This window comes from Littorina saxatilis, linkage group LG2 (genome assembly GCF_037325665.1).
Source record: "Littorina saxatilis isolate snail1 linkage group LG2, US_GU_Lsax_2.0, whole genome shotgun sequence".
Lineage (NCBI taxonomy): Eukaryota > Metazoa > Mollusca > Gastropoda > Littorinimorpha > Littorinidae > Littorina > Littorina saxatilis.
Genome location: NC_090246.1, coordinates 100,708,025 through 100,734,016, shown reverse-complemented (window position 1 = coordinate 100,734,016; position 25,992 = coordinate 100,708,025). Strand labels below are relative to the sequence as shown.

At 42.9% G+C, this 25,992-nt stretch overlaps 1 protein-coding gene across 3 annotated transcripts in view; it reads left to right on the top strand.

Annotated features, from left to right (window-relative positions):
- LOC138960342 (alsin-like) overlaps positions 1-25,992 on the top strand; it is a 90,161-nt gene that overhangs the window by 38,623 nt on the left and 25,546 nt on the right. For all 3 annotated transcript variants that reach the window (XM_070332216.1, XM_070332217.1, XM_070332215.1), the window contains exons 9-21: positions 1,313-1,484; positions 2,212-2,294; positions 8,628-8,800; positions 12,785-12,959; positions 13,197-13,328; positions 16,861-16,989; positions 18,372-18,442; positions 19,335-19,401; positions 20,508-20,701; positions 21,408-21,473; positions 22,055-22,150; positions 22,459-22,625; positions 22,968-23,077. In XM_070332216.1, coding sequence (XP_070188317.1) covers positions 1,313-1,484; positions 2,212-2,294; positions 8,628-8,800; positions 12,785-12,959; positions 13,197-13,328; positions 16,861-16,989; positions 18,372-18,442; positions 19,335-19,401; positions 20,508-20,701; positions 21,408-21,473; positions 22,055-22,150; positions 22,459-22,625; positions 22,968-23,077 — 1,635 coding nt within the window. The remainder of the gene's footprint in view (positions 1-1,312; positions 1,485-2,211; positions 2,295-8,627; positions 8,801-12,784; positions 12,960-13,196; positions 13,329-16,860; positions 16,990-18,371; positions 18,443-19,334; positions 19,402-20,507; positions 20,702-21,407; positions 21,474-22,054; positions 22,151-22,458; positions 22,626-22,967; positions 23,078-25,992) is intronic.

Below are 25,992 nucleotides of genomic sequence, written 5' to 3'. Positions count from 1 at the left end.
TCGTGTTTTTGCACGAGTGGAATTTTACGTGTATTTGGACAGGACTGATGAAACACTTGCACTGATGAAACACTTGCAAGTCTTTTTTGTTGTTGTTGATAAGAATAAGTGCATGATTATAGTGATATGTTTACAGAAATGCCATATGGAAGTCTTTTCTTAAAAAAAAACTAAAAAAACTGTGTAATGTAATATTTTTCAATGTCTGTATTGTTACATGTCCTGTGGTGGAAGAGATCAAAGACAGGGTGGTGCATCTCTGTTGCTGCATGGGATCCCCATAGATTGTAGCCTGAATTGCCTTGAGGGAAATCCCAAAAACAATCAGTATACCCATCCCCCCTTTTCCCAAATTATTTTTGACTGTCTGCAGAATGAATAACTGCCTCGGGTTCAGTGTGGCAAAGCCAGCTCTCCTGAGACTCATTTACCTATTTAGATGGCCCAGGTCTCTTGTTTTCAAAACAGCAATTGAATGATTTAATGTCAGAGGCACAGTAACCTTCTCGTGTAAGCGATCATATTCACCATCACAGTTCTGTTCAGGCTTTTTCGCTGAATAAGAGCACCCTTCAACTTCAAAACATTCAACAAATGTCTGTGCAGCTTTGTGGTAATTATTCGGTAAGTGACAATGATGTCATTCTACAAAATTAATTCAGCAAAACAAAAAGAAAGACAAAAACTCAAACTCTGCACAAAATGGCCATGCTGTTGATTATTGGTATGTGTGCAATTCAAAGGATGCTCTTTTCACACGGCATGTACATATCTGTGTCAGTCAACATGATTCAAAGGATGCTCTTTTCACACGGCCTGTACAGATCTGTGTCAGTCAACATGATTCAAAGGATGCTCTTTTCACACGGCCTGTAGATCTGTGGCAGTCAACATGATTCAAAGGATGCTCTTTTCACACGGCCTGTAGATCTGTGGCAGTCAACATGATTCAAAGGATGCTCTTTTCACACAGCCTGTAGATCTGTGGCAGTCAACATGATTCAAAGGATGCTCTTTTCACACGGCCTGTACATCTGTGGCAGTCAACATGATTCAAAGGATGCTCTTTTCACACAGCCTGTAGATCTGTGGCAGTCAACATGATTCAAAGGATGCTCTTTTCACACGGCCTGTAGATCTGTGGCAGTCAACATGATTCAAAGGATGCTCTTTTCACACAGCCTGTAGATCTGTGGCAGTCAACATGATTCAAAGGATGCTCTTTTCACACGGCCTGTAGATCTGTGGCAGTCAACATGATTGTGTACAGGGGAAGGACACTACCTTTAATGAGAGTATGTTTTTGGTGCAGGTGGGCTGGGTGCGTTGCGTGGAGGCAGGAGGAGACAACTGCTACTCCATGCTGGGAACGCACCCACCAGTAACAATGAGCGCTCTGTATGAGCTGGCGTCGTCGGAGAGAGCCTTCTACCAAGAGCTGGTCAAGATCAACACCAACCTGCTCAAGCCTCTCACCGAGTCATGTGAGGGTGTTAAGTTTTGTTACCTTGTATTTGTTCTCTGCTTTGAGCGGTAGCCCAGTGGTGAGGATGCTGGCCTTCAAGATTTAGGGTTCGAATCCCTGCTGCTTCTGGTGGGGCTTTAATCAATCAATCAATCAATATGAGGCTTATATCGCGCGTATTCCGTGGGTACAGTTCTAAGCGCAGGGATTTATTTATTTTAATTTTATGCAATTTATATCGCGCACATATTCAAGGCGCAGGGATTTATTTATGCCGTGTGAGATGGAATTTTTTTACACAATACATCACGCATTCACATCAGCCAGCAGATCGCAGCCATTTCGGCGCATATCCTACTTTTCACGGCCTATTATTCCAAGTGACACGGGTATTTTGGTGGACATTTTTATGTATGGGGCTTTAAGGGTGGACATTTTTCCAATCTTCCAGGTCAATTTGTGTGCAGACCCGGCGTGCTCGTGCCTTATTCCCTTTCTAAAAATATTATTTTCTCTGATTATTAACTTCATAGTGTCTGAGACAGCAGAATGTTAAGAATTTTCATGACATTCAAGTATGTGTTTACTTTTAGATTAGAATGTACTCTTGTGTGGAAACAGGACAAAAAGATCTCACTGATCCTGGTGAAGTTTTTATGCTGAAAGGTTCTGCCTTTATTTCCCTTGTGTATAGAATTAGAAGCTGAGTTCTTGATTTGTTTTTTTTCCTTTCTTTTCCACTGCAGCCTTCTTCAAAGTGATGGATGTGTTCCCATACAAATCATCACTGCACAACATGGTGGCAGGCTTCTTGGCTCTCACCAAGAAGGTATGTATCATAGCATTCATGTTGACATGAACTTTCTGGCATTTTAACATTTTGTATGGAAATATTGGAAAATAAATTGTCAACCAGTCAGTCCTTTGCACTTGTCAGGTTTTTAGTACCAAATATCAATCAATCAATATGAGGCTTATATCGCGCGTATTCCGTGGGTACAGTTGTAAGCGCAGGGATGTATTTTTTTTAATTTTTTTTTTTAATGCAATTTATATCGCGCACATATTCAAGGCGCAGGGATTTATTTATGCCGTGTGAGATGGATTTTTTTTTACACAGTGCATCACGCATTCACATCGGCCAGCAGATCGCAGCCATTTCGGCGCATATCCTACTTTTCACGGCCTATTATTCCAAGTCACACGGGTATTTTGGTGGACATTTTTATCTATGCCTATACAATTTTGCCAGGAAAGACCCTTTTGTCAATCGTGGGATCTTTAACAATAACGTGCACACCCCAATGTAGTGTACACGAAGGGACCTCGGTTTTTCGTCTCATCCGAAAGACTAGCACTTGAACCCACCACCTAGGTTAGGAAAGGGGGGAGAAAATTGCTAACGCCCTGACCCAGGGTCGAACTCGCAACCTCTCGAGATTGGGTTTTGTTTGATACATTCTTCTTGTCTTTTGGCGAATGCTGGTTTACAAAACACCTAGTGTCAGCACTGTCCTGTATATAACATTCTTCTTGTCTTTTGGCGAATGCTGGTTTACAAAACACCTAGTGTCAGCACTGTACTGTATATAACATTCTTCTTGTCTTTTGGCGAATGCTGGTTTACAAAACACCTAGTGTTAGCACTGTGCTGTGTATAACATTCTTCTTGTCTTTTGGCGAATGCTGGTTTACAAAACACCTAGTGTCAGCACTGTCCTGTATATGAGGCTTTGCCAAAAGGTGCTGGGGGGGTGCTTGGACATTTGTGACAAACTAAACCTTTTCAGTTGATTTTTTTTGGTGTTTTAAGTGATACATTAGTCTTTGATGAACACATTTGTGTAATAAAAGAATGGTTTGTGCATTTGGGAAATGTGTACGGTTTGATAATATGCCATAAAACGCCAATTTTGAGAAAAGCCACATGTGCAACAAAACTGACCACAGAAGCCATTAATATCATTTCATACAACTGGTAATGATTTATTTCTAGTAAACAGACCCTGCAGAAGCATTATCAGTCTTTAAAAGTACATTTGGAGCCAAATCTTGAATGCAGTGTCACGTAATGTCGCAAAACGCTCAAACATCATAAAAGTCAAAACTGATACTTTCTGCTAAGTAACCACAAGAAGTATAAACCCTAAAATAAAATATAACACTTCAACAGAAACACTGACACATGTTAAAAATATCCCTAAAAGTTGTTACAGTTTGCTCAAACTAGTTAAACATGTTGTTGTAGGTGTCACGTGTTACAAAAATATTGATGGACATGAAAATATTCATAATATTTGAAATAACAACCAGAATGTTATACATACACTAACTTTTCATTTACAATCTAAAGATTAGGTTATTTATGGAATATGAAAACAGAAACAATAGCAAAACATGTTAAAAGCAAGTCATAACAGCATTCTACGTGTCACATGTTACACTGTGTGAGTGGACATGAAATTATTCAAAATGTTATAAATGACAACTGTGATATTAAATAGACCTTTAGGATACATTCATATTTTGAAGATTAGGTAATTATGGAACATCAAAGCACCACAAAAAAAGTAACATCATGTTCAAAACAGGTCAAATCTGCGTTCTACCTGTCACGTGTTACATGGAGTCAGTGGACATGAAATCAATGAAAATGTCAAAAATAACTACAATATTCAAACAGACATTTAGAATACAGTTTTAACCTAATGTCTATGTACATCTGGAACAAGGTTCTCAATCAAATCGAATTTTTTTAATTAGTTGTACGTAAAATCCTAGCAAAATCCAAATTTAAAAAAAAAAAACTTTGATTTTTTTTTATGTTGGGGAGGGGGGGGGGGGGTGGTGTTAAAACAATCTCATGAAAATATTCCTTCCCCCTGCTAACCCAAAAGCATTTTTTCAGCTTTGGCTACAATATTTACAAGGACATATATGTCTCCTCCTAAATCGTTGCACGGATATGAACGTATCGTCCTGAATCGTAACACGGATATTAACAAAAACAGAGGATCGAATTTTTCTTCAATCAAATTTGCCTCCAAAAGTAGCAAGCAGTTGTATATAGGTTACACAATATGCAAGATAATCAGAACTCGGAGTGTGTAAGCTATTTATCCCATTACTCCGACGTTTTCATTAAAAACACTTACTTTTTCCACTAAAACCTGCCCGTGCCTGTTTTCAGCTTGCCAAAAGCCTCCGCAGTCGAAATTCATGTCAATGAATTCATGCGCATAGCTAGTTCCCATTTGTCAGCATAATGGACGGCGTCATTCGACTTGTATGTAGACATTCAGTCATTCAAATTGCTTATAAAAAGGTCTGCTATCTGCTTTTACATTTTGAAAGTCATTTTAAAATATCCTTGTGTATCATGTATATGACATCGACTTTCGTTATACTCAATTCGGCATACCGGGTTTATATTTTTACCAGAATTGCGCACGATAATGGCAGCGCAACAAATTCAGTTCGGGCCGTGCTGGTTTGATCGTTGACCCAAGTCAGTTTGCATGCAGTGTTACTGTTTGTCAGTCGGGGATAGAAATGTTGGCTGTCATCGCGCTGTTATGTTTTGGTTTTCACACGTGGATCACTTACATATTCAGTCGGTCGGGTTTTGTGTGTGTGTGTGTGTGTGTGTGTGTGTGTGTGTGTGTGTGTGTGTGTGTGTGTGTGTGTGTGTGTGTGTGTGTGTGTGTGTGTGTGTGTGTGGCCGCCCTTCGTGGTCGGCTGGGCGTTAAGCAAACAAACAAACAAACTCTCTCTCTCTCTCTCATTCTCTCTCTCTCTCTTTCTCTCTCTCACTCTCTCTCTCTCTCTCTCTCTCTCTTTCTTTCTTTCTTTCTTTCCCCATGTGTCTGTCTCTCTCTCTCTCTCTCTCTCTCTCTCTCTCTCTCTCTCTCTCTCTCTATCTCTCTCTCTCTCTCTCTTCAGGAACCGACAAGGAATAAGATGAAAGTGTTTTTAAATTGATTTCGAAAATTTAATTTTGATAATAATTTTTATATTTTTAATTTTCTGAGCTTGTTTTTAATCCAAATATAACATATTTATATGTTTTTGGAATCAGAAAATAATGGAGAATAAGATGAACGTAAATGTGTATCGTTTTATAAAAACTTTTTTTTTTTTTTACAATTTTCAGAGTTTTAATGACCAAAGTCATAAATTAATTTTTAAGCCACCACGCTGAAATGCAATACCGAAGTCCGGGCTTCGTCGAATATTACTTGACCAAAATTTTAACCAATTTGGTTGAAAAATGAGAGCGTGACAGTGCCGCCTCAACTTTCACGAAAAGCCGGATATGACGTCATTAAAGACATTTATAAGAAAAAATGAAGAAAAAAAGTCTGGGGATATCATACCCAGGAACTATCAAGTCAAATTTCATAAAGATCGGTCCAGTAGTTTAGTCTGAATCGCTCTACACACACACACACACACACACACACACACACACACACGCACACACCACGACCCTCGTCTCGATTCCCCCCTATACGTTAAAACATTTAGTCAAAACTTGACTAATTGTAAAAAGTAGTCCATCTGTAAACTCTGAATATGCAGATGACCTCCATAAATTATTCAATTGTACTCTGAAATCAAAGACAATGACCAATGACAGTTGAGATCGAAACTCGGTTGTGATGGGATATCCATAGGATATCCATAGGATATCCATATGGTTGTGATGGAATATTCAGAATAATCACCTCCTCAGCTAACAGAGATAAAGAGGCAGGTCATGGGATAATATAAGCTAATTCAATTCGTCGGGAGAAGAATTATGGGCAAGTGTCAAACATTAGATCTACAAAGTGTCAAACGTTACGTATAGATCTACACCTTACCCTGAACAGACAGTACAGCAGTCCCTCTCATGAACGGACACCCTTGGGCCATAGCAAAACTGTCCGTACATTGCAGGTGTCCGGTCACGGGAGGGGTGACCACACCACCCCTCCCCCATACACACACAGAGACACACAAACAACAGCATTGAGTCTATGCTAATCACTTCTTGTGGCTGCTAAACAATAAACTCCTAATACTTCTTTAAACGTTCTGTAAAAATGATTTGTATGAAAAGTGTTGAAAAGAAGAGATAAAATAAATCCTCAAGGCAGTGAACACACTCACCATGCACTGACATACGAAAGCAGCCACACAAACACAGCACAGAGGAGCGTGTGCAGATGCCTTGCAAGAATAAGCTTGAAGACCAGTTTGAATAAATAGCAGCAGATAGAGCTGCATGTCATAATCATGTAATTTATTTTCATCTTGTCTGGCTTTATTGACTGCATGCCGATCATGTGGCATGGCAGTGACTTTTCACTCTTCAGTCGGAAATACACTGTTCTCGTACATAACACAGCTCTCACTCTCCCTCACTAAATGCCTACCCCAAGCCGTGACAACTGATGCTTGGAAATTGTGTGGAAGAGTACACCTCTCTATTTCTCTCCAATGCTCTTCCTGCTGACATGCAGTGACACCGGACACCCCACCGAGTTTAGCCAGCTACCCCTCCACCCCCCCCCCCCCCCTCCCTCCCTCTCTCTCTCACTCCCTCCAGCCATGTACTGTTTGGGACTGTGGAAAGAGAGGTCAGCTCCAACTGTTCACTCAGAGCAAAACCAGTTGACTGTGTCGTAACTTTTGACAAAGCAAGACAACTGAAGGGTTCACAGATTAGGCAACCGACTCACTGAGGGGAAAGAAGAGTATCTTGTCAATGAAAGGGGTTACACACAGACACACGATGCTGAGAACTGTGGCCGGTTTTTCACTCTCTTTCGCTCAGGACCTTCATCGACTGTACATGTGGTTTCTGTTGTTTACGTCCAACAGACAAGAATAATGAGCACAGTGCAGTTTCATGTTGGCATCTTCGCATGTACTCCACTCCTGACCAAAACTATACCCCCCTCCTGATGGGTACAGGTGCACTCAAGTTACCAGCGACTGTCGTCACGCCATTGCGGCTGTGATCTTTGTACCAAGAGCCGGACTGCTCTGTTATCGATTTTGTTGTGGTGAAAATTTGACGATGGTCTGTCCGTACATTGGAGGTATGACCTGCTGTTGGGACCGAAAATGAGTGTCCGCGTCCACGTTTTGCAGGTGTCCGTTTAAGGGGGGGCAAATATAGAAGGAAAACACTCCGTGCCGAGCAAATGTGTCCGTACATGTCAGGTGTCCGCTCACGCCGGGGGCCGTACATTGCAGGGACTGCTGTACAATATTTTCTCAACTTTACGGCTCGTCGTCTCCATGATTTTAATCGAATCGGTGACCGGAAACGCCAAAGAAGCAAAGCTAGTGGTTTCCACGCTTTTGAAAAAAATACTCGCGAAACTTCTTTGTGAAAATTGCAAAAATAACAAAATGTGTCAAACGTTACTTTCGGACATTAAACTCCATCGATTCTTTTTAGCTGCTAGATACAATAACTTCGCAAATTCTGACTCAAATGCAACACACTGCTTTTATTTCCTCGAACACGAAACTATCGTTTTCATCCAAAATGGCGGCCATTCAAAGCACCAAGACCGGCGAAAATCGAATCTGTAAACAAGTTGGTCTGCGGACATGAGGCCTTCGAAAATAACCGGGTATTTAGTGGGCGAGGTTTTCGGTAAATTCTGGTTCTAATTACGATTGTTGCACATTCTACTAAGAGTTGCATGCTTAGACTGTATGAAATACGCTGATTAAAACCGATAAAGTGATGCAGACCATGAAAAATCGAAAATTTCCCGAGGACACCAAAATGTCCAAAATTTTTCGGGGCCGTTTCTGGTGTATGTTTAAAACATTTTATTTTTTATTTAACATTCACAACAACAACAGGCTTCAAAACATTAAAAAAAGCATTCATCAAACTCCCTTTTTCAAAGCACAATACATGTAAACATGTTGGGGTAATCCAGTTAATTACACTTGCTTTCCAAAAATACATGGGTCCGAAATGGCACCTTTTGGCAAAGGCTCATATAACATTCTTCTTGTCTTTTGGCGAATGCTGGTTTACAAAACACCTAGTGTTAGCACTGTGCTGTGTATAACAAGTTATACAGCAAATTCACCAGTAATCCATGTTGAAACACATTGTTTATTGATTCTACATGCACAATCTTTACAGATCGGAGAAGGAGTGATAAACTTGACAGAAGTGGTGCGAGAGGACCAGAAGATCATGTCGGCCATGTTGCTACGATGCTACACACAGTTCATTGAAGAGTTCAAACGATACTCACGCTTTTTTGCCGACTTCCTGGCCATTGGAGGCGTTGAGTACTGTGCTGTCACTGGCAAGTAGGTCACTGGTTTTGGACTTTTTGTAATCAATCAATCAATCAATCAATGAAGCTTATATCGCGCATATTCCGTGGGTACAGTTCTAGGCGCTCTGCAGTGATGCCGTGTGAGATGAAATTTTATACGGCCAGTAGATTGCAGCCATGTCGGCGCATATTTACCTTTCACGGCCTTATTCCAAGTCACACGGGTATGGTAGACAATTATTAACTGTGCCTAAGCAATTTTGCCAGGAAAGACCCTTTTGTCAATCGTGGGATCTTTAACGTGCACACCCAATGTAGTATACACGGGGGGTGGTTCGGACACCGAAGAGAGTCTGCACACAAAGTTGACTCTGTGAAATAAATTTCCGCCGAACCTGGGATCGAACTCGCGCTGACAGCGGCCAACTGAATACAAATCCAGCGCGCTACCAACTGAGCTATATCCCCGCCCCCACAGACTTAAGAACTCACCTCAGATCTACGATTTTCCGAGAAAAGCAGCTAATATTTTTCAAGAAAGCAAAATTCCTTAAACTCTTGACAAATTAGAGTCTTATAAAAGGGGAAGGTCTCACAACAGGGGGTTCTTTAAGGGGGTTCTGCTGCATGCACTCTTGCAGTTGGAATTAGTCTTACTAGGATGAATTATTACCTTTAAGGCGGTCCTTATTTGAGCCCGCAGTCGACTTTGCGAAGTCTTTTTACTGAAAACTCATTGCTAAAGCTTTGTGCGGCCAGCTTCCTGAATTATACTTCGCGAAGTCCATTTCGCCCAGTTAACTCTTAACGTCCTGTACCGCGCGGTTCCGCTTGACGTCAATAATCCTGAACCGCGCGGTACCGCACGTTCTCTGCTAGTGTCATTAAACAAGAGTTACCAGCCTTCCGATGCTCTCCTGCATTGGAAAACAGCTTTAGTCCTTCGATGCACATGGCATGGCTGCCGGTCGTTTTTTCTCAGGACTTTTGAATGTGATTTCGATTTTTGTGGACGGATTTTGTTCGGATTTTTTGTGTTAGCTTTCAAAATTCAACATGGAGACGAGTGATAGTGATAGTGACACGTCTTTTCACGGGTTTGAGGTAAGAAATGTGGAGAATGACTTCGATGGTGGTGATGATGATAGTGGACAGAGTGATCTATGGTCAAAAAAAATATCAAGTAAATCCATCCATAAACAATAAAAATATGATTTTTTTATTGAACACACCCAAATTTTGTCTCTTTTTCCCAAATCCTTATAGGATTTGCACTGGGACATGCAAAAAACCTTACAGGACGTTAAGAGTTAAGGACAGGCTTTATGCTGTTCTCAAAATGTTTATCCCAGCGAAGCTGGAGGTATCCCGTGAACGCTATACTGTAATCGATTTGAGAAATGTGCACACCGAATAATACATGATAAAGAAGGATTCGTTGTGCCCGGCTACGTGCTACAGTTGGAGATGGAAGTTCACCAAAAATGGGGACCATACTAACAAAAATACGGTGGGTAAAATAGGCGCCCCCATTTTTTCAGCAAACGCCACCCCAGGCCGCTTTGGACGGGTAGAAATTCCGTAGTTTCCAAGTCTATGGATAAAGCTCGCGTAAGAAGAATACGTCACGGTCGAAAGTCTTTGACGTCAATTAATGCATCATGACGTCATGCCTCCCTGTAGTCTTTCTCTCTCGCGCAGTGTGTGTGTTTGTGTTCATTTTGTGCACATGTGTTAGTGTTACTGTGTGTGTGTGTGTGTGTGTGTGTGTGTGTGTGTAGGTGTGTGTGTGTGTGTGTGTGCGCGCACGCGTGCATGAGCCTGTACTCGTATGTGTGTGGTGTGTGTGTATTTGTGTGTGTGTGTGTGTGTGTGTGTGTGTGTGTGTGCGTGCGCACGCGTGCATGAGTCTGTACTCGTGTGTGTGTAAGTGTGTGTGTGGGCATAAGTGTATGTGTGTGCGTGTATGTGTGTTTGTTTGTAAAGGTGTGCATGTCCGTCTGTCCATAAGTGCGTATGGGTGTGTGTTTTGTGTGTATGAAGTTTTTTGTTAGAGAGTGAGTGAGTGCGTGTGAGTGCGTGTGTGTGTGTGTGTGTGTGTGACTTGGTGTGTGTGTGTGTGTACATGTGTGTGTGTGTGTGTGTGTTTGAGAGAGAGAGAGTGTGTGTGTGGGTGTGTATGTGTGAATGTGTGTGTGCATGAGTTTGTGTGTATGTTTGTGTGTGTATGAGTGTGTATATGTGTTTGTTTGTAAAGGTGTGTGTGTGTCCGACTGTCTATGTGCGTATTTGTTTGTTTGCTCAACGCCCAGCCGACCACGAAGGGCCATATCAGGGCGGTGCTGCTTTGACATTTAACGTGCGCCACACACAAGACAGAAGTCGCAGCACAGGCTTCATGTCTCACCCAGTCACATTATTCTGACACCGGACCAACCAGTCCTAGCACTAACCCCATAATGCCAGACGCCAGGCGGAGCAGCCACTAGATTGCCAATTTTAAAGTCTTAGGTATGACCCGGCCGGGGTTCGAACCCACGTCCTCTCGATCACGGGGCGGACGCCTTACCACTAGGCCAACCGTGCCGGTCTATGTGCGTATAAGTGTGTGTTATGTGTGTATGAGATTTGTGTCAGTCAATGTGTGTGTGTGTGTGTGTGTGTGTGTGTGTGTGTGTGTGTGTGTGTGTGTGTGTGTGTGTGTGTGTGTGTGTGTGTGTGTGTGTGTGCGTGCGTATGTACGTACAGTGTGTGTGTGTGTGTGTGTGGGTGTTTGTTTGTTTGTTTGCTTAACGCCCAGCCGACCACGAAGGGCCATATCAGGGCGGTGATGCTTTGACATATAACGTGCGCCACACACAAGACAGAAGTCGCAGCACAGGCTTCATGTCTCACCCAGTCACATTATTCTGACACCGGACCAACCGGAGTGTGTGTGTGTGTGTGAATGTGTGTGTGCATGAGTTTGTGTGTATGTTTGTGTGTGTATGAGTGTGTATATGTGTTTGTTTGTAAAGGTGTGTGTGTCCGTCTGTCTATGTGCGTATTTGTTTGCTTGTTTCCATAATTACCAGGGCGGTGCTGCTTTGAGATATAACGTGCGCCACACAAAAGGCAGAAGTCGCAGCACAGGCTTCATGTCTCACCCAGTCACATTATTCTGACACCGGACCAACCAGTCCTAGCATGCACTAACCCCATAATGCCAGCCGCCAGGCGGAGCACCCACTAGATTGCCAATTTTAAAGTCTTAGGTATGACCCGGCCTGGGTTCTAACCCACGACCTCCCGATCACGGGGCGGACGCCTTACCACTAGGCCAACCGTGTATGTGCGTATGAGTGTGTGTATTGTGTGTATGAGATTTGTGTGAGTCAATGTGTGTGTGTGTGTGTGTGTGTGTGTGTGTCTGTGGGTGTGTGCGTGCGTACATGCGTGCGTATGTACATGTGTGTGTGTGTGTGTGTGTGTGTTTGTGTGTGTTTGTGTGGGTGTGTGTCTGTATCAGAGATAAAGAGAGAGAGAAAGAGAGAGAGAGAGAGAGAGAGAGAGAGAGAGAGAGAGAGAGAGAGAGTGGGTGGGTTGGTTTGTGTTTGTGCGTGTGCGTAAGTGTATGTGTGTGTGTATGTGTGTTTGTTTGTAAAGGTGTGTATGTCCGTCTGTCTATATGTGCGTATGGGGGTGTGTTTTGTGTGTACAGTGAAGTGTGTGTGAGATAGTGAGTGAGTGCGTGTGAGTGAGTGTGTATGTGTGTACGTGTGTATGTGTGTAACTTGGGTGTGTGTGTGTGTGTGTGTGTGTGTGTGTGTTCGTGTGTGTGTGTGTGTTTGAGAGAGAGAGAGAGAGAGAGAGAGAGAGAGAGAGAGAGAGAGAGAGAGAGAGAGAGAGAGAGAGAGAGAGAGAGGTTTGTCTTTCGCTGGGGTATGCAGTGCCTTGGCGTTGCACATCTACTTAATTGTTATATTTTATAAAAAAAATAGTTGAATAGAGCATTAAGGAAATCAAATGTTTGCAGCGAATTCTTCGACAAATACCAAGGTCGTGACTCACCATCAAAATCAGCGGAAGACAGAACAGAGGCCAAGATGGATCGCTCTTTCTGCCGTTTCCAGCGCAGCATGCAGTATCCGTTTCTACGTCTGAAGGAGTACAGCAGATTGCTGCAGAAACTGGCTGAAAGCTTCCCTCTGGTAGGTTCATGTTTGTTTCCATATATGTCAGTAAAAGGAGTGGATAAAGAAACCATAAGCAGAAGCAGGATGAAGAATGTTAGAATTGCACTATCAGCAGAGTAGCACTGAATCATGAGTTACTCACAGTTCTTGTTAACCAGAACTTTCCAGTAATGTTCTGGATTTTGTGTGAAAATAACGGAAAAGAAAAACAACTTTTATGACACCCAGCATTGCATGATGTTTTTTCCTCAGAATTCTGAAGCCAGCAACTTTCTGCAGAAGGCTGTGGTCAGTTGGGACAAGCTCAAGTTGACCATAACTGCCGACCACAAACTGGCTGACAACACCAGGGCATTCTGGGAAGGGGCCAACCCTCGACTCGCGGTAAGCTTGAGAAAGATAAGGATTCTAATATAATCACTCTTCTCCTGAATCAGTTATGTTTAAATATATGATAAGGTTTTAGATTAAAAGATAAGAATTTGAGTAAGATATTGTGATAAGAAATTGTGACGTTTGGGCACGGACATGGGTCAACTTTATGTGCAGACTTCTTCTTCTTCGTCGTTCACTAGATGGAGATGCCAATCGCCCGCACGAAAGCAGCTGTCCTCTGTAGGTCCTCCAGGCCGTATGTGCAGACTCAGAGACAGTATCTAGGTCACCACTCTCTTGTCACCATTGTGGCACGTGAAACCCTCGGTCATTCTACCAGAAGTCCAAGTCGCTGGTTACAGCTTAACACTGCACACTCTTTTTGCTGATAGCTTTCCACTGTGAGGAAGGTAGCACACTCTTTTTGCTGATAGCTTTCCACTGGGAGGATGGTTACACACTCTTTTTGCTGATAGCTTTCCACTGGGAGGAAGGTTGTACACTCTTTTTGCTGATAGCTTTCCACTGGGAGGATGGTTACACACTCTTTTTGCTGATAGCTTTCCACTGGGAGGATGGTTACACACTCTTTTTGCTGATAGCTTTCCACTGGGAGGATGGTTACACACTCTTTTTGCTGATAGCTTTCCACTGGGAGGATGGTTACACACTCTTTTTGCTGATAGCTTTCCACTGGGAGGATGGTTACACACTCTTTTTGCTGATAGCTTTCCACTGGGAGGATGGTTACACACTCTTTTTGGCTCACGTAAGTGTAGCCTATGCGATGATAAACTTTGTCTGTCTGTGCGTGCGTGCGTGCGTGCGTGTGTGTGTGATAGAAACTTTAACATTTCCGAGTCTATGGATAAAGCTCGCATAAGAAGATTACGTCTCGGTCAAAAGTGTTTGACGTGTGTGATAGAAACTATTTGAAGACGTCACATTATGACGTAAGAGGGTTAGACGTCACGCAAAGGAATTACTGAAAGTCTCGGTCATTCTTATTGTGAGCGGGCCGAGACTATAGTTGACAGATCCAGGGTCTCGCTTTCTTGCACAGTTTCACCTATGCTTACTGTGTGTGTGTGTGTGTGTGTGTGTGTGTGTGTGTGACGGAGTGATTGAATTTGTGTTACTGTTTGTCGATTTCTTACGTGAGCCTTGAAGGCTTCGCCTCTTGTTGCTGATAGCTTTCCACTGGGAGGAAGGTTGTACACTCTTTTTGCTGATAGCTTTCCACTGGGAGGATGGTTACACACTCTTTTTGCTGATAGCTTTCCACTGGGAGGATGGTTACACACTCTTTTTGCTGATAGCTTTCCACTGGGAGGATGGTTACACACTCTTTTTGCTGATAGCTTTCCACTGGGAGGATGGTTACACACTCTTTTTGCTGATAGCTTTCCACTGGGAGGATGGTTACACACTCTTTTTGCTGATAGCTTTCCACTGGGAGGATGGTTACACACTCTTTTTGCTGATAGCTTTCCACTGGGAGGATGGTTACACACTCTTTTTGCTGATAGCTTTCCACTGGGAGGAAGGTTGTACACTCTTTTTGCTGATAGCTTTCCACTGGGAGGATGGTTACACACTCTTTTTGCTGATAGCTTTCCACTGGGAGGATGGTTACACACTCTTTTTGCTGATAGCTTTCCACTGGGAGGATGGTTACACACTCTTTTTGCTGATAGCTTTCCACTGGGAGGATGGTTACACACTCTTTTTGCTGATAGCTTTCCACTGGGAGGATGGTTACACACTCTTTTTGCTGATAGCTTTCCACTGGGAGGATGGTTACACACTCTTTTTGCTGATAGCTTTCCACTGGGAGGAAGGTTGTACACTCTTTTTGCTGATAGCTTTCCACTGGGAGGATGGTTACACACTCTTTTTGCTGATAGCTTTCCACTGGGAGGATGGTTACACACTCTTTTTGCTGATAGCTTTCCACTGGGAGGATGGTTACACACTCTTTTTGCTGATAGCTTTCCACTGGGAGGATGGTTACACACTCTTTTTGCTGATAGCTTTCCACTGGGAGGATGGTTACACACTCTTTTTGCTGATAGCTTTCCACTGGGAGGATGGTTACACACTCTTTTTGCTGATAGCTTTCCACTGGGAGGAAGGTTGTACACTCTTTTTGCTGATAGCTTTCCACTGGGAGGATGGTTACACACTCTTTTTGCTGATAGCTTTCCACTGGGAGGATGGTTACACACTCTTTTTGCTGATAGCTTTCCACTGGGAGGAAGGTTGTACACTCTTTTTGCTGATAGCTTTCCACTGGGAGGATGGTTACACACTCTTTTTGCTGATAGCTTTCCACTGGGAGGATGGTTACACACTCTTTTTGCTGATAGCTTTCCACTGGGAGGATGGTTACACACTCTTTTTGCTGATAGCTTTCCACTGGGAGGAAGGTTACACACTCTTTTTGCTGATAGCTTTCCACTGGGAGGAAGGTTGATCACTCTTTTTGCTGATAGCTTTCCACTGGGAGGAAGGTACAGTGGAACCTACATTTTACAGCTTCCACAAATCTGAGAAAATCAAGTCTTAAAAAGGAGGGAGTCTTAAAATGGGGGTAAACTTACAGAGGATATGAACAGAAAATCTGAAAACCTAAGGTCTTAAATTGGGGGGGGGGGGGGGGAGAGAGAGGAGAAGGGGTGTCTGTAAAGGGGTTGTTCCACTGTACCCAAATTTCCCAGCAGTGGGATAATAAAAAGTGATTTAAATTCAAAACAAAAGTCTTTGCTGAGGGGTTCCTGTTCAAAGTGTCTTTAGCATGTTCCAGGACTCTTTGCTGAGGGGTTCCTGTTCAAAGTGTCTTTAGCATGTTCCAGGACTCTTTGCTGAGAGGTTCCTGTTCAAAGTGTCTTTAACATGTTCCAGGACTCTTTGCTGAGGGGTTCCTGTTCAAAGTGTCTTTAACATGTTCCAGAACTCTTTGCTGAGGGGTTCCTGTTCAAAGTGTCTTTAACATGTTCCAGGACTCTTTGCGGAGGGGTTCCTGTTCAAAGTATCTTTAAGATGTTCTAGGACTCTTTGCTGAGGGTTTCCTGTTCAAAGTGTCTTTAACATGTTCCAGGACTCTTTGCGGAGGGGTTCCTGTTCAAAGTGTCTTTAACATGTTCCAGGACTCTTTGCTGAGGGGTTCCTGTTCAAAGTGTCCTTAGCATGTTCCAGGACTCTTTGCTGAGGGGTTCCTGTTCAAAGTGTCTTTAGCATGTTCCAGGACTCTTTGCTGAGAGGTTCCTGTTCAAAGTGTCTTTAACATGTTCCAGGACTCTTTGCGGAGGGGTTCCTGTTCAAAGTATCTTTAAGATGTTCTAGGACTCTTTGCTGAGGGTTTCCTGTTCAAAGTGTCTTTAACATGTTCCAGGACTCTTTGCGGAGGGGTTCCTGTTCAAAGTGTCTTTAACATGTTCCAGGACTCTTTGCTGAGGGGTTCCTGTTCAAAGTGTCTTTAACATGTTCCAGGACTCTTTGCTGAGGGGTTCCTGTTCAAAGTGTCTTTAACATGTTCCAGGACGCTTTGCGTGTTCCGAGTCGCCGTGTGATGAGAGACAGCAAGAGTCACCCTGTCTACCTGCCCGCTGCAGGCCGCTTCTCCTCCCACCTCTTTATCCTCTTCAACGACATGTTTGTTCATCTGCAGGTTAGTGCTTGTATATTATCATTTATGACGGGTAAATAGATTTGTTTGTTTGTTTGCTTAACGCCCAGCCGACCACGAAGGGCCATATCAGGGCGGTCGGGTAAATAGATGGTGTGTGTGTGCGTGTGTGTGTGTGTGTGTGTGTGTGTGTGTGTGTGTGTGTGTGTGTGTGTGTGTGTGTGTGTGTGTCATAGTGTGTCTGTAAAAGGAAACAGATGATCATGAAGAGATTAATACATTAAAAAACAAGTCGCGTAAGGCGAAATTACTACATTTAGTCAAGCTGTGGAACTCACAGAATGAAACTGAATATAGTCCGCCGCTAGTGCAAAAGGCAGTGAAAGTGACGAGCCTGTTTGGCGCGGCAGCGGTTGCGGTGTGCTTCATAGCACGCTTTACTGTACCTCTCTTCGTTTTAACTTTCTGAGCGTGTTTTTAATCCAAACATATCATATCTATATATTTTTTGAATCAGGAACCGACAAGGAATAAGATGAAATTGTTTTTAAATCGATTTCGGAAATTTAATTTTGATCATATTTTTTATATTTTTTTATTTTCAGAGCTTGTTTTTCATCCAAATATAACATATTTATATGTTTTTGGAATCAGAACATGATAAAGAATAAGATTAACGTAAATTTGGATCGTTTTATAAAACATTTTGTTTTTTACAATTTTCAGATTTTTAATGATCAAAGTCATTAATCAATTTTTAAGCCACCAAGCTGAAATGCAATACCGAAGTCCGGCCTTCGTCGAAGACTGCTTGGCCAAAATTTCAATCAATTTGATTGAAAAATGAGGGTGTGACAGTGCCGCCTCAACTTTTACAAAAAGCCGGATATGACGTCATCAAAGACATTTATCGAAAAAAAGAAAAAAACGTCCGGGGATATCATACCCAGGAACTCTCATGTCAAATTTCATAAAGATCGGTCCAGTAGTTTAGTCTGAATCGCTCTACACACACGCACACACACACACACACATACACCACGACCCTCGTCTCGATTCCCCCCTCGATGTTAAAACATTTAGTCATAACTTGACTAAATGTAAAAAACAAGAACTTGAAATCTTCATTGCCAATGTATTGTAGCCTTAGAGAGCAAGAGTGAGAGAGAGAGACAAACAGACAGACTGAGACAAGGGACATAAATAAGGTATGGGCATTGAAAAAAGGTGGTATTTAAAGCACATGTGTGCACATATTTTCACTCATGTTGTGCCAATTATTTGAGTTTAGAATAATATCAAGTTTATTATAGAGTAGATCTGTTGTGCAAATGTTATATCCTAAAAATGAGAGTAGAGAATGAATTGAGCGGTGAAGATGTGATGATAATACTTTATATTGCAATTTTGTTCTGTTTGTGCAGTCCAATGGTCACACCATATTTAAATTGGAGACTCTGTGGATAGAAATGCCAGCAGCAGAATCCGAGCAGCTGTAAGTAATTAAAATGATGTGGTCTATCACTGTATTATATAAAATAGAAAGCCAAATGTGTGGCTGATTACTAAAACAAGTCAACACAATTAACATATGGTAAGGCCAAAAAAAAAATAGGTCTGTTTACGGTAACCCGACCGACCCTAGTTTTTAGGCCCGACCCTAATCTTTTTTTGGGATCGTCTGAAAAAAACTCAAAAAACCGCATCCAAAATAGAGCTGTTTGCGCTCAAACAGCAGACGACAGAAGGGAGGTAAGCTCAAAGTACTGTTTATAGTTATGTTGGGCAAAAACAGGGATTGATGAGAAGAAATGAACTGTGAAACATCATAAAGAGGGGAGAAAAAAAAAATGGAAAAAAAATGGGGAAAAAAAATGGGGAAAAAATGGGGGGGGGGGGGGGGAAAAGCCGACCTACCGACCCTATTTTTTCAACCTATGTTACCGTAAACAGACCTATTTTATTTTTTTTTCCTAATATATAGGTCTGTTGTGTGTCTGTTGGATTTTGCAAAGCATATCAACACATCAGCTGCATGCTCCCCTGCCCCCACCAAAACCCCTCCCCAATTCCACTGTTTTTGCAGTATTTTGAGAGTTATGAATATGACTCACATTTTTCAGAGTAACTAAAAGTTTGACAAATCCTGTTTGTTAATGTTAAAGTCAGAAAGGACATTTTAAAATCCTGGTACATGGTGCCAGTGGTAAAATCAGAATGTGAGACATTTTGCTCATCAATCCATTTGTAGAAAATATGTTTTCTAAGCTTCTGAAAGAAAATTGATTTTGTCATTATAAAACATTATAAGTCTGCAATATTTTGTTCTCAAATCAGAAAGGGGGTTGTTTCAACACATGTATATTTTATGTATTGATTTGTTTCAGTCCAGGAATTGTTGTCATCTCTCCAGAGGACAGAATTGAACTGTCTGTGGCCTCTGCTGGAGAAAGGGTAAGCAGAAACACTGTAAATAGTTAAAATGATTCTCATGCGAAAATAGGTAACAGGTTTTAGCTGTAACAAAGAACTTCTGTATTGGGTATCAGCATCAGTAGTTAAAATGACATCTCTTACTTTTCTTGCCTTTTTCCTTTTAACTTGTAAACAAGGGTCAGTGATAGTCTGCTTGTTGATAAATGTGTTTCCTTATAGTTAAAAGTGTCATTGATTAGTTTGCAGAAATATGAAATGTTCAAAAGAGTTTTGTGTGTAAATTCTTTTAATTAAGACCCCTGATGGTTATTTCTCAGGTCTTCTGTTCATGATGGTTATTTCTCAGGTCTTCTCTTCATGATGGTTATTTCTCAGGTCTTCTCTTCATGATGGTTATTTCTCAGGTCTTCTCTTCATGGTGGTTATTTCTCAGGTCTTCTCTTCATGATGGTTATTTCTCAGGTCTTCTGTTCATGATGGTTATTTCTCAGGTCTTCTCTTCATGATGGTTATTTCTCAGGTCTTCTCTTCATGATGGTTATTTCTCAGGTCTTCTCTTCATGATGGTTATTTCTCAGGTCTTCTCTTCATGATGGTTATTTCTCAGGTCTTCTCTTCATGATGGTTATTTTGCAGGTCTTCTCTTCATGATGGTTATTTCTCAGGTCTTCTCTTCATGATGGTTATTTCTCAGGTCTTCTCTTCATGATGGTTATTTCTCAGGTCTTCTCTTCATGATGGTTATTTTGCAGGTCTTCTCTTCATGGTGGTTATTTCTCAGGTCTTCTCTTCATGATGGTTATTTTGCAGGTCTTCTGTTCATGATGGTTGCTTTTAAGGCCTGATTTTCTTAGATTTGTTGTGATTTTAAAAGAGGGGTTCCAGTGTACCCGACCTGTGTTTTTAGTGTCAAGATTTTGTGTACAGTGGAACCCCCTGTTAAGAACCCCAACAACTCCCTCCCTTTCATGACCCTGGTCCCAGACATTATGTTCAAAACCTCTGTCAATTTGCCCCCATTTTAAGACTCTCTCCTTTTAGAGACCTCATTTTCGCAGATTTTTTTAGGTCTTAAAAGGGGGGTTTCGATTGATGAAACGAGGCTCTCATTGTTTGTGGCATAGACGGAGTGGATGATGGCCTTCAACTCAGCCATCAACAAAGTTCTGTCCAGCCTGAAAGACGTGGGGCGGAGGGGGAGTGCAGAGAGACTGAACCCTCCCCTTGCACGCCACGCTAGCCACACCTTTGTGCGCAACCTGCGCTGTAAAGACGGAACGTACACCGGCACTTGGCTCAGCGGCAAGATGCATGGAACGTGAGTGTGTCGTTTTGTTTCGTAAGTTAGTTTGTTTGCTTGAGAGCGGTAAAGACATTTTCAGACATTAAGTCTAACCTGTAGAAAGTTTAAAGGGGCAGTGCAGGAGTCGCAGAAGCAAAATGGACCCACATACCATCTTTTATCATTTTCTTACGTAATCAAACACAATGTCGTGACGTAAAGTACCCAAAAGTTGGTATTTTTTCAGACGGGCGCAGTGGCGTGGTGGTAAGACGTCGGCCTCCTAATCGGGAGGCCGTGAGTTCGAATCCCGGTCGCTGCCGCCTGGTGGGTTAAGAGTGGAGGTTTTTCCGATCTCCCGGGTCAATTTATGTGCAGACCTGCTAGTGACTTAACCCCCTTCGTCTGTACACGCAAGCACAAGACCAAGTGCGCACGGAAAAGATCCTGTTTTCCATGTCAGAGTTCGGTGGGTTATAGAAACACGAAAATACCCAGCATGCCTCCCCCGAAATTGGCGTATGCTGCCTGAATGGCGGGGTAAAAACGGTCATACACGTACAAATCCACTCGTGCTAAAAACATGAGTGAACATGGGGGTCTAAGCCCATGAACGAAGAAGAAGGTATTTTTTCAAACGTACAGCTGCCCGAGGCATAACTGAAACCCTTAGGGGCTCCATGCACCTGGACGTGACAACTTTAACCACAAACACTGTCTCACACTGTTGTTTGTTTTCCAGGGGTGAGATCAAATGGACAGATGGCAGGAAGTACACAGGCATGTTCAAACATGGCCTGCAACATGGGTAAGCTCTTTCCAGCATAAATGTTATACTTTTGTCTTGAAGTATCACTCTGTCATTTAGAATAGAAACTGTCTGCACCATCAGCCTTTGTTACAGGTTGAGCCTTGTTGAGATTTGTTTTAGATATAATCCCTGATCACTGTCATTATGTACGACAGCTTTATAAAAAAAAAATGATAAAGCCTAGGTGGTTTCTTTCCCCTGACAGTGTGTTTGAAATGATAATTGGTTTCAAAGTTAGCCTGCATTGAAGACCCTTATATGTATTGGAAGTAAAATAGTCACTTCTTTGTTGTTATGGGGGCCAGTAAAATAGTCACTTCTTTGTTGTTATGGGGGCCAGTAAAATAGTCACTTCTTTGTTGTTATGTGGGCCAGTAAAATAGTCACTTCTTTGTTGTTATGTGGGCCAGTAAAATAGTCACTTCTTTGTTGTTATGTGGGCCAGTAAAATAGTCACTTCTTTGTTGTTATGTGGGCCAGTAAAATAGTCACTTCTTTGTTGTTATGTGGGCAAGTAGCGAAGGCTTTCTTGTCTGTTTTCACATAGATTTAACAAGCATTATATTTGGTGTCCACAGACATGGAGTGTTTGTGATCCCGAAGGGAGGAAGCAGCAAGGAGACCCAGGAAGGCAACTGGAAGGAGGGAAAACTGAACGGGACTGCTCACATCAAGTAAGAGTTCAGCGTTTACACGATTTAGCATTTTGCTGTTTGGATGATAGAACTCCCCCCTCCCAGGTCTTTGGAAGTGTGATGTTGTATACCAGATACATGTTTTCTTGCATTTTTTTATAACATTTTTTATTTCATTTATATTAGTTTATCTCATATTATGACAGTTTGGTTTTTGTGTACAAGAGTAATGCATGGGGGAGTACAATTTTACGGATAAATTGCACACATGCATGGTAAGGGTGTGTTCACAATTGCATTCCTTGCAAGCAGTCCACAGAATTGACCAGTGATACATTTTCTCACAGGTACGCCAATGGAGATGAATACAAAGGTTACTTCCAAAACGGCCAGCGCTTTGGCCATGGTGTTCTGCAACAGGGGCGCCACCTGTCTTCCTACGCCAGCATCTACGTCGGGGAATGGCTCAGCGACAAGCGCCATGGTTATGGTGTGCAAGACGACATCCTGAAAGGTTAGATAGTTATTAATTGACTTCAGCTGGCACTGAAAGGGTGGTTTTGAACAAAGGGCAGAAGAATAAAAAGAAATAGGGTGAACAAATGTCAGTTGCTTGGAGAAGTTTACGCATATTCAATAACAATAATGTTTTTTTCTCATAAACTCATGAAGAAAGGAAAGGAAATGTAACTGCATCTGCTCTGGAAATTGTTCACCTCCATGTTGATTTCAGTTTCTAATACTTCTCAGCTGAAGTAATTGTGAAAGAAGATTTTTTTCTTTCTCCTTGAATATGCAGTCTACACATATCTGTCAAAGCATACTCTTTTTGACCTCAATAAATTATTTGTTGCAGGAGAGAAGTACATGGGCTTGTGGGTGGAAGATCATCGGCACGGCAACGGTATCATGGTCACTCTGGACGGCATGTACTTTGAGGGCAACTTCTATGTCGACAAGCTGACAGTAAGTTTCTACAAGTTGAAAGGATCTTGAAAACTGATTTGTATAGCTTGCTCTTTGCTTTTAAAAGTATGATTTGTTATAGAAGATATGTATTCTGCAGTTTTGTGTCAGGGCTGCCTGTTCACTTCTTTTCACAAGAAATATTGGACCTGCTGGACTTGCTTTGTGCTGTGAATTTTGAATTCAACGTAACTCACCATTAAATTACATATTCTTACACAACTCACATAGATAGCAATAACTTCGTTTGGTTGTTAAGACATTGAAGCACTCTTACATGGTAACATGGGGAGATAACTCTAAAACAAAAGCCACCTGCCATATAAGGCATGATCCGTGGTAGTTATCTCCCCTACCGGTGCCCGCGCATGCGCAGGCCGTATACCGGTAATACTCATTCCTTTTTCTTCAACGCACGGAGCAAGACGTGCTGTAGTACTCTGGCTTTGATCTAAAGCTATTGGTCTTCACGGCGGTGACTGACCATCGAATCTTGGTAACGCTGTTGTTGGTTCATCTCTACTTCAAGTATTGGGTGAGAGCTTTCATTTTTATTACCGAGACGCGTTTGTTTTAACTTTTGGAGTGTGTTGCAACTTGTATTTTGGTTCAGTTTTGTCATACAAAATGGCGGACTAACCTTAAGATTTAGAGAGTGAGTGAAAACTCGGAGTTCGACCAGCCAGGCTTGCTCTCCCAGTTCTCAGTCAGGCAATGCAACCAATTTAAAGTTAAGGTAGCTACTACCACTGCGTCTCGTACTCAGAAAATTTTCACTGAGCGATAACGTTTCTGTTTACGTTTTCAACCCGGCGAATGATGAATTGTGTTACGGTTTCGATTGACAAACCTACCTCGTCTGTTGTGGCTTCTTTCTATAAAGTTCAAGCGCCTAGCGCTGTTTTAGCTTTGACTAAAGCCGATTTGCTGGCGATATTATCGTCTTTTTAAACATAGGTGCATGTTTTGATCTCGTCGGAAAGGGCAAATAGCCTCGCGTGCTGCTCTGCCCCTTCCTTCGGGTGTTGTAAATGTTCATTCGCTTGTGCGGGTTCGTTTCGAACCGACTGCGACGGTCACGTCCGCTGGCGTGGTCGCAGATCCAACGACGGTGTTGGATATGTCGGACTCATCTTTAGACAAGTTTTTGTCTGAGTCTAGGACATCAGCACTTTCGGGTGTTCTTGGCGAAGTACGCAAACCTTTGACGTCGGTTTCCGTCTCGGCGGAATTGCACACTGACAGTAAGGGTTTTTCCACAGACCAACCTGGCTCCGTTTTCACGGTCCTGGGCATGGGATGTGAAGGGCATGTGTCTGCTGGTTCCGCCCCCTCAATTCCAGTCGGGGTGGCTGCTGGCAGACAGGTTACAGGATCTTCCGGTTCCAATTTATTGGGGCTGGTCGATGCTCATGCTAGTCAGTCCTCTGCTGGTTCCGCCCCCTCAATCTCAGTCGGGGTGGCTTCCGGTGGCAGGAGAGGATCCTCTGCTGGTTCCACCCCCTCAATTCCAGTCGGGGCGGCTTCCGGTGGCAGGAGAGGTTTGACTTCCGCCGTTAGCACTTCGCTGCTGGCGGGAGTCATTCATCAGCCTGTGGCTTCCGGTTCCGCTGTTGCGGCTTCCGCTAGCCTGTCTCAGGCTACATCCGCTTCCTTTCCCAGCCTTTCCGCTGGCATTGGACAGCCGGATGGTGGTTCAATCCACGAGTTTCCGGTTTTTGGAAATTTTTCACAACCGTTTCCGGTTTCGGCTCAAGTTGCCTTACCGGATGCCGGTTCCGCTGGACATCCCTCAGATGATCGTTATGATGCTTCTGTTGGGGATGAACAGGATATGGAGGAAGAAGCATCAGATGCAGATGAGGAAGCTTCTCGCCGACTTCCGGCTAAGCTACATCATTTGTTGGCTTTGGCAGCAGAGGTTACTGCACACTGCTTCACGGAAGGGGTGTTTGCGGCAACCACTTCCGCTTCTCCTCCTCCATCAGCTTTTGCTGATTTCGTTTCTTATCAGAAACGGGCTGAGAACTTCAAGTTTTTAGAGTCACCTGATGTGGCTTATCAACTTGCTAAAGTTTATCTGAGCGATGTTCCTCTTCCGCTGCTATCGGCTCATGGGGACGCTCCTGCAAGAGGCTCAGCCCTGGCTTGCTGCTCTTGGTCGTGCGGCTCATCATTCTGTGACCAACAACCGGAAGCTTCGTCTAGCTAGCACTGGCAGACCTTTGTTGTCTTCCTTTGCCATGCCATTAGCCAAGATGGCTTCGGCGGCTATCGCTTCCGGTAGCAGGATGGTTTTGCCTTCCGCCGTTAACACTTTGGTGTTGGCAGTCGGCAATCATCAGTCTTTGGCTTCCGGTTCCGCTTTTGCGGCTTCCTCTGCCTTTCCACGAGCTGCATCCGCTTCCTCTCCCAGCTTTGTGGCTGGCATAAGGCAGGTGGATGGTACATCCGTTCGCGGAGTTCTGGCTTCCGGAAATTTGTTTTCCCCAACCTTTCCGGTTTCGGCAAATGTTGCCTTGCCAGGATCGGTGTCCGGTTCTCATCCTTTCAACAATCGTTGGGATTTCACTGAACAGGAAGCTGCCATCGTTTTGGCACTAGCAGCAGAGGTTAATATGCACTGTTTCCCTGAGGGGTTAGCAGTAGCATAGTTATCTGCTTTACTTCACCATCGGCTTTGGCTGATTTTGCTCCTTCTCAGGAACAATCTGCGAACTTTAAGTTTTAGAGTCTTTCGTGGCTTTTTCAACTTATAAAAGTTTTCTCACACGATGTTTTGCCCCACTTCTGCCTTTTACGGCATCATATGGGGAAGGCTCCTGCTTCAGGTTTGCTGTGGCTTGCGTCACATTCAGCTGATTTGAGCCTTATTGCAGGAAATTTTCGAACTTTAAGTTCTGAGATCCTCCCTT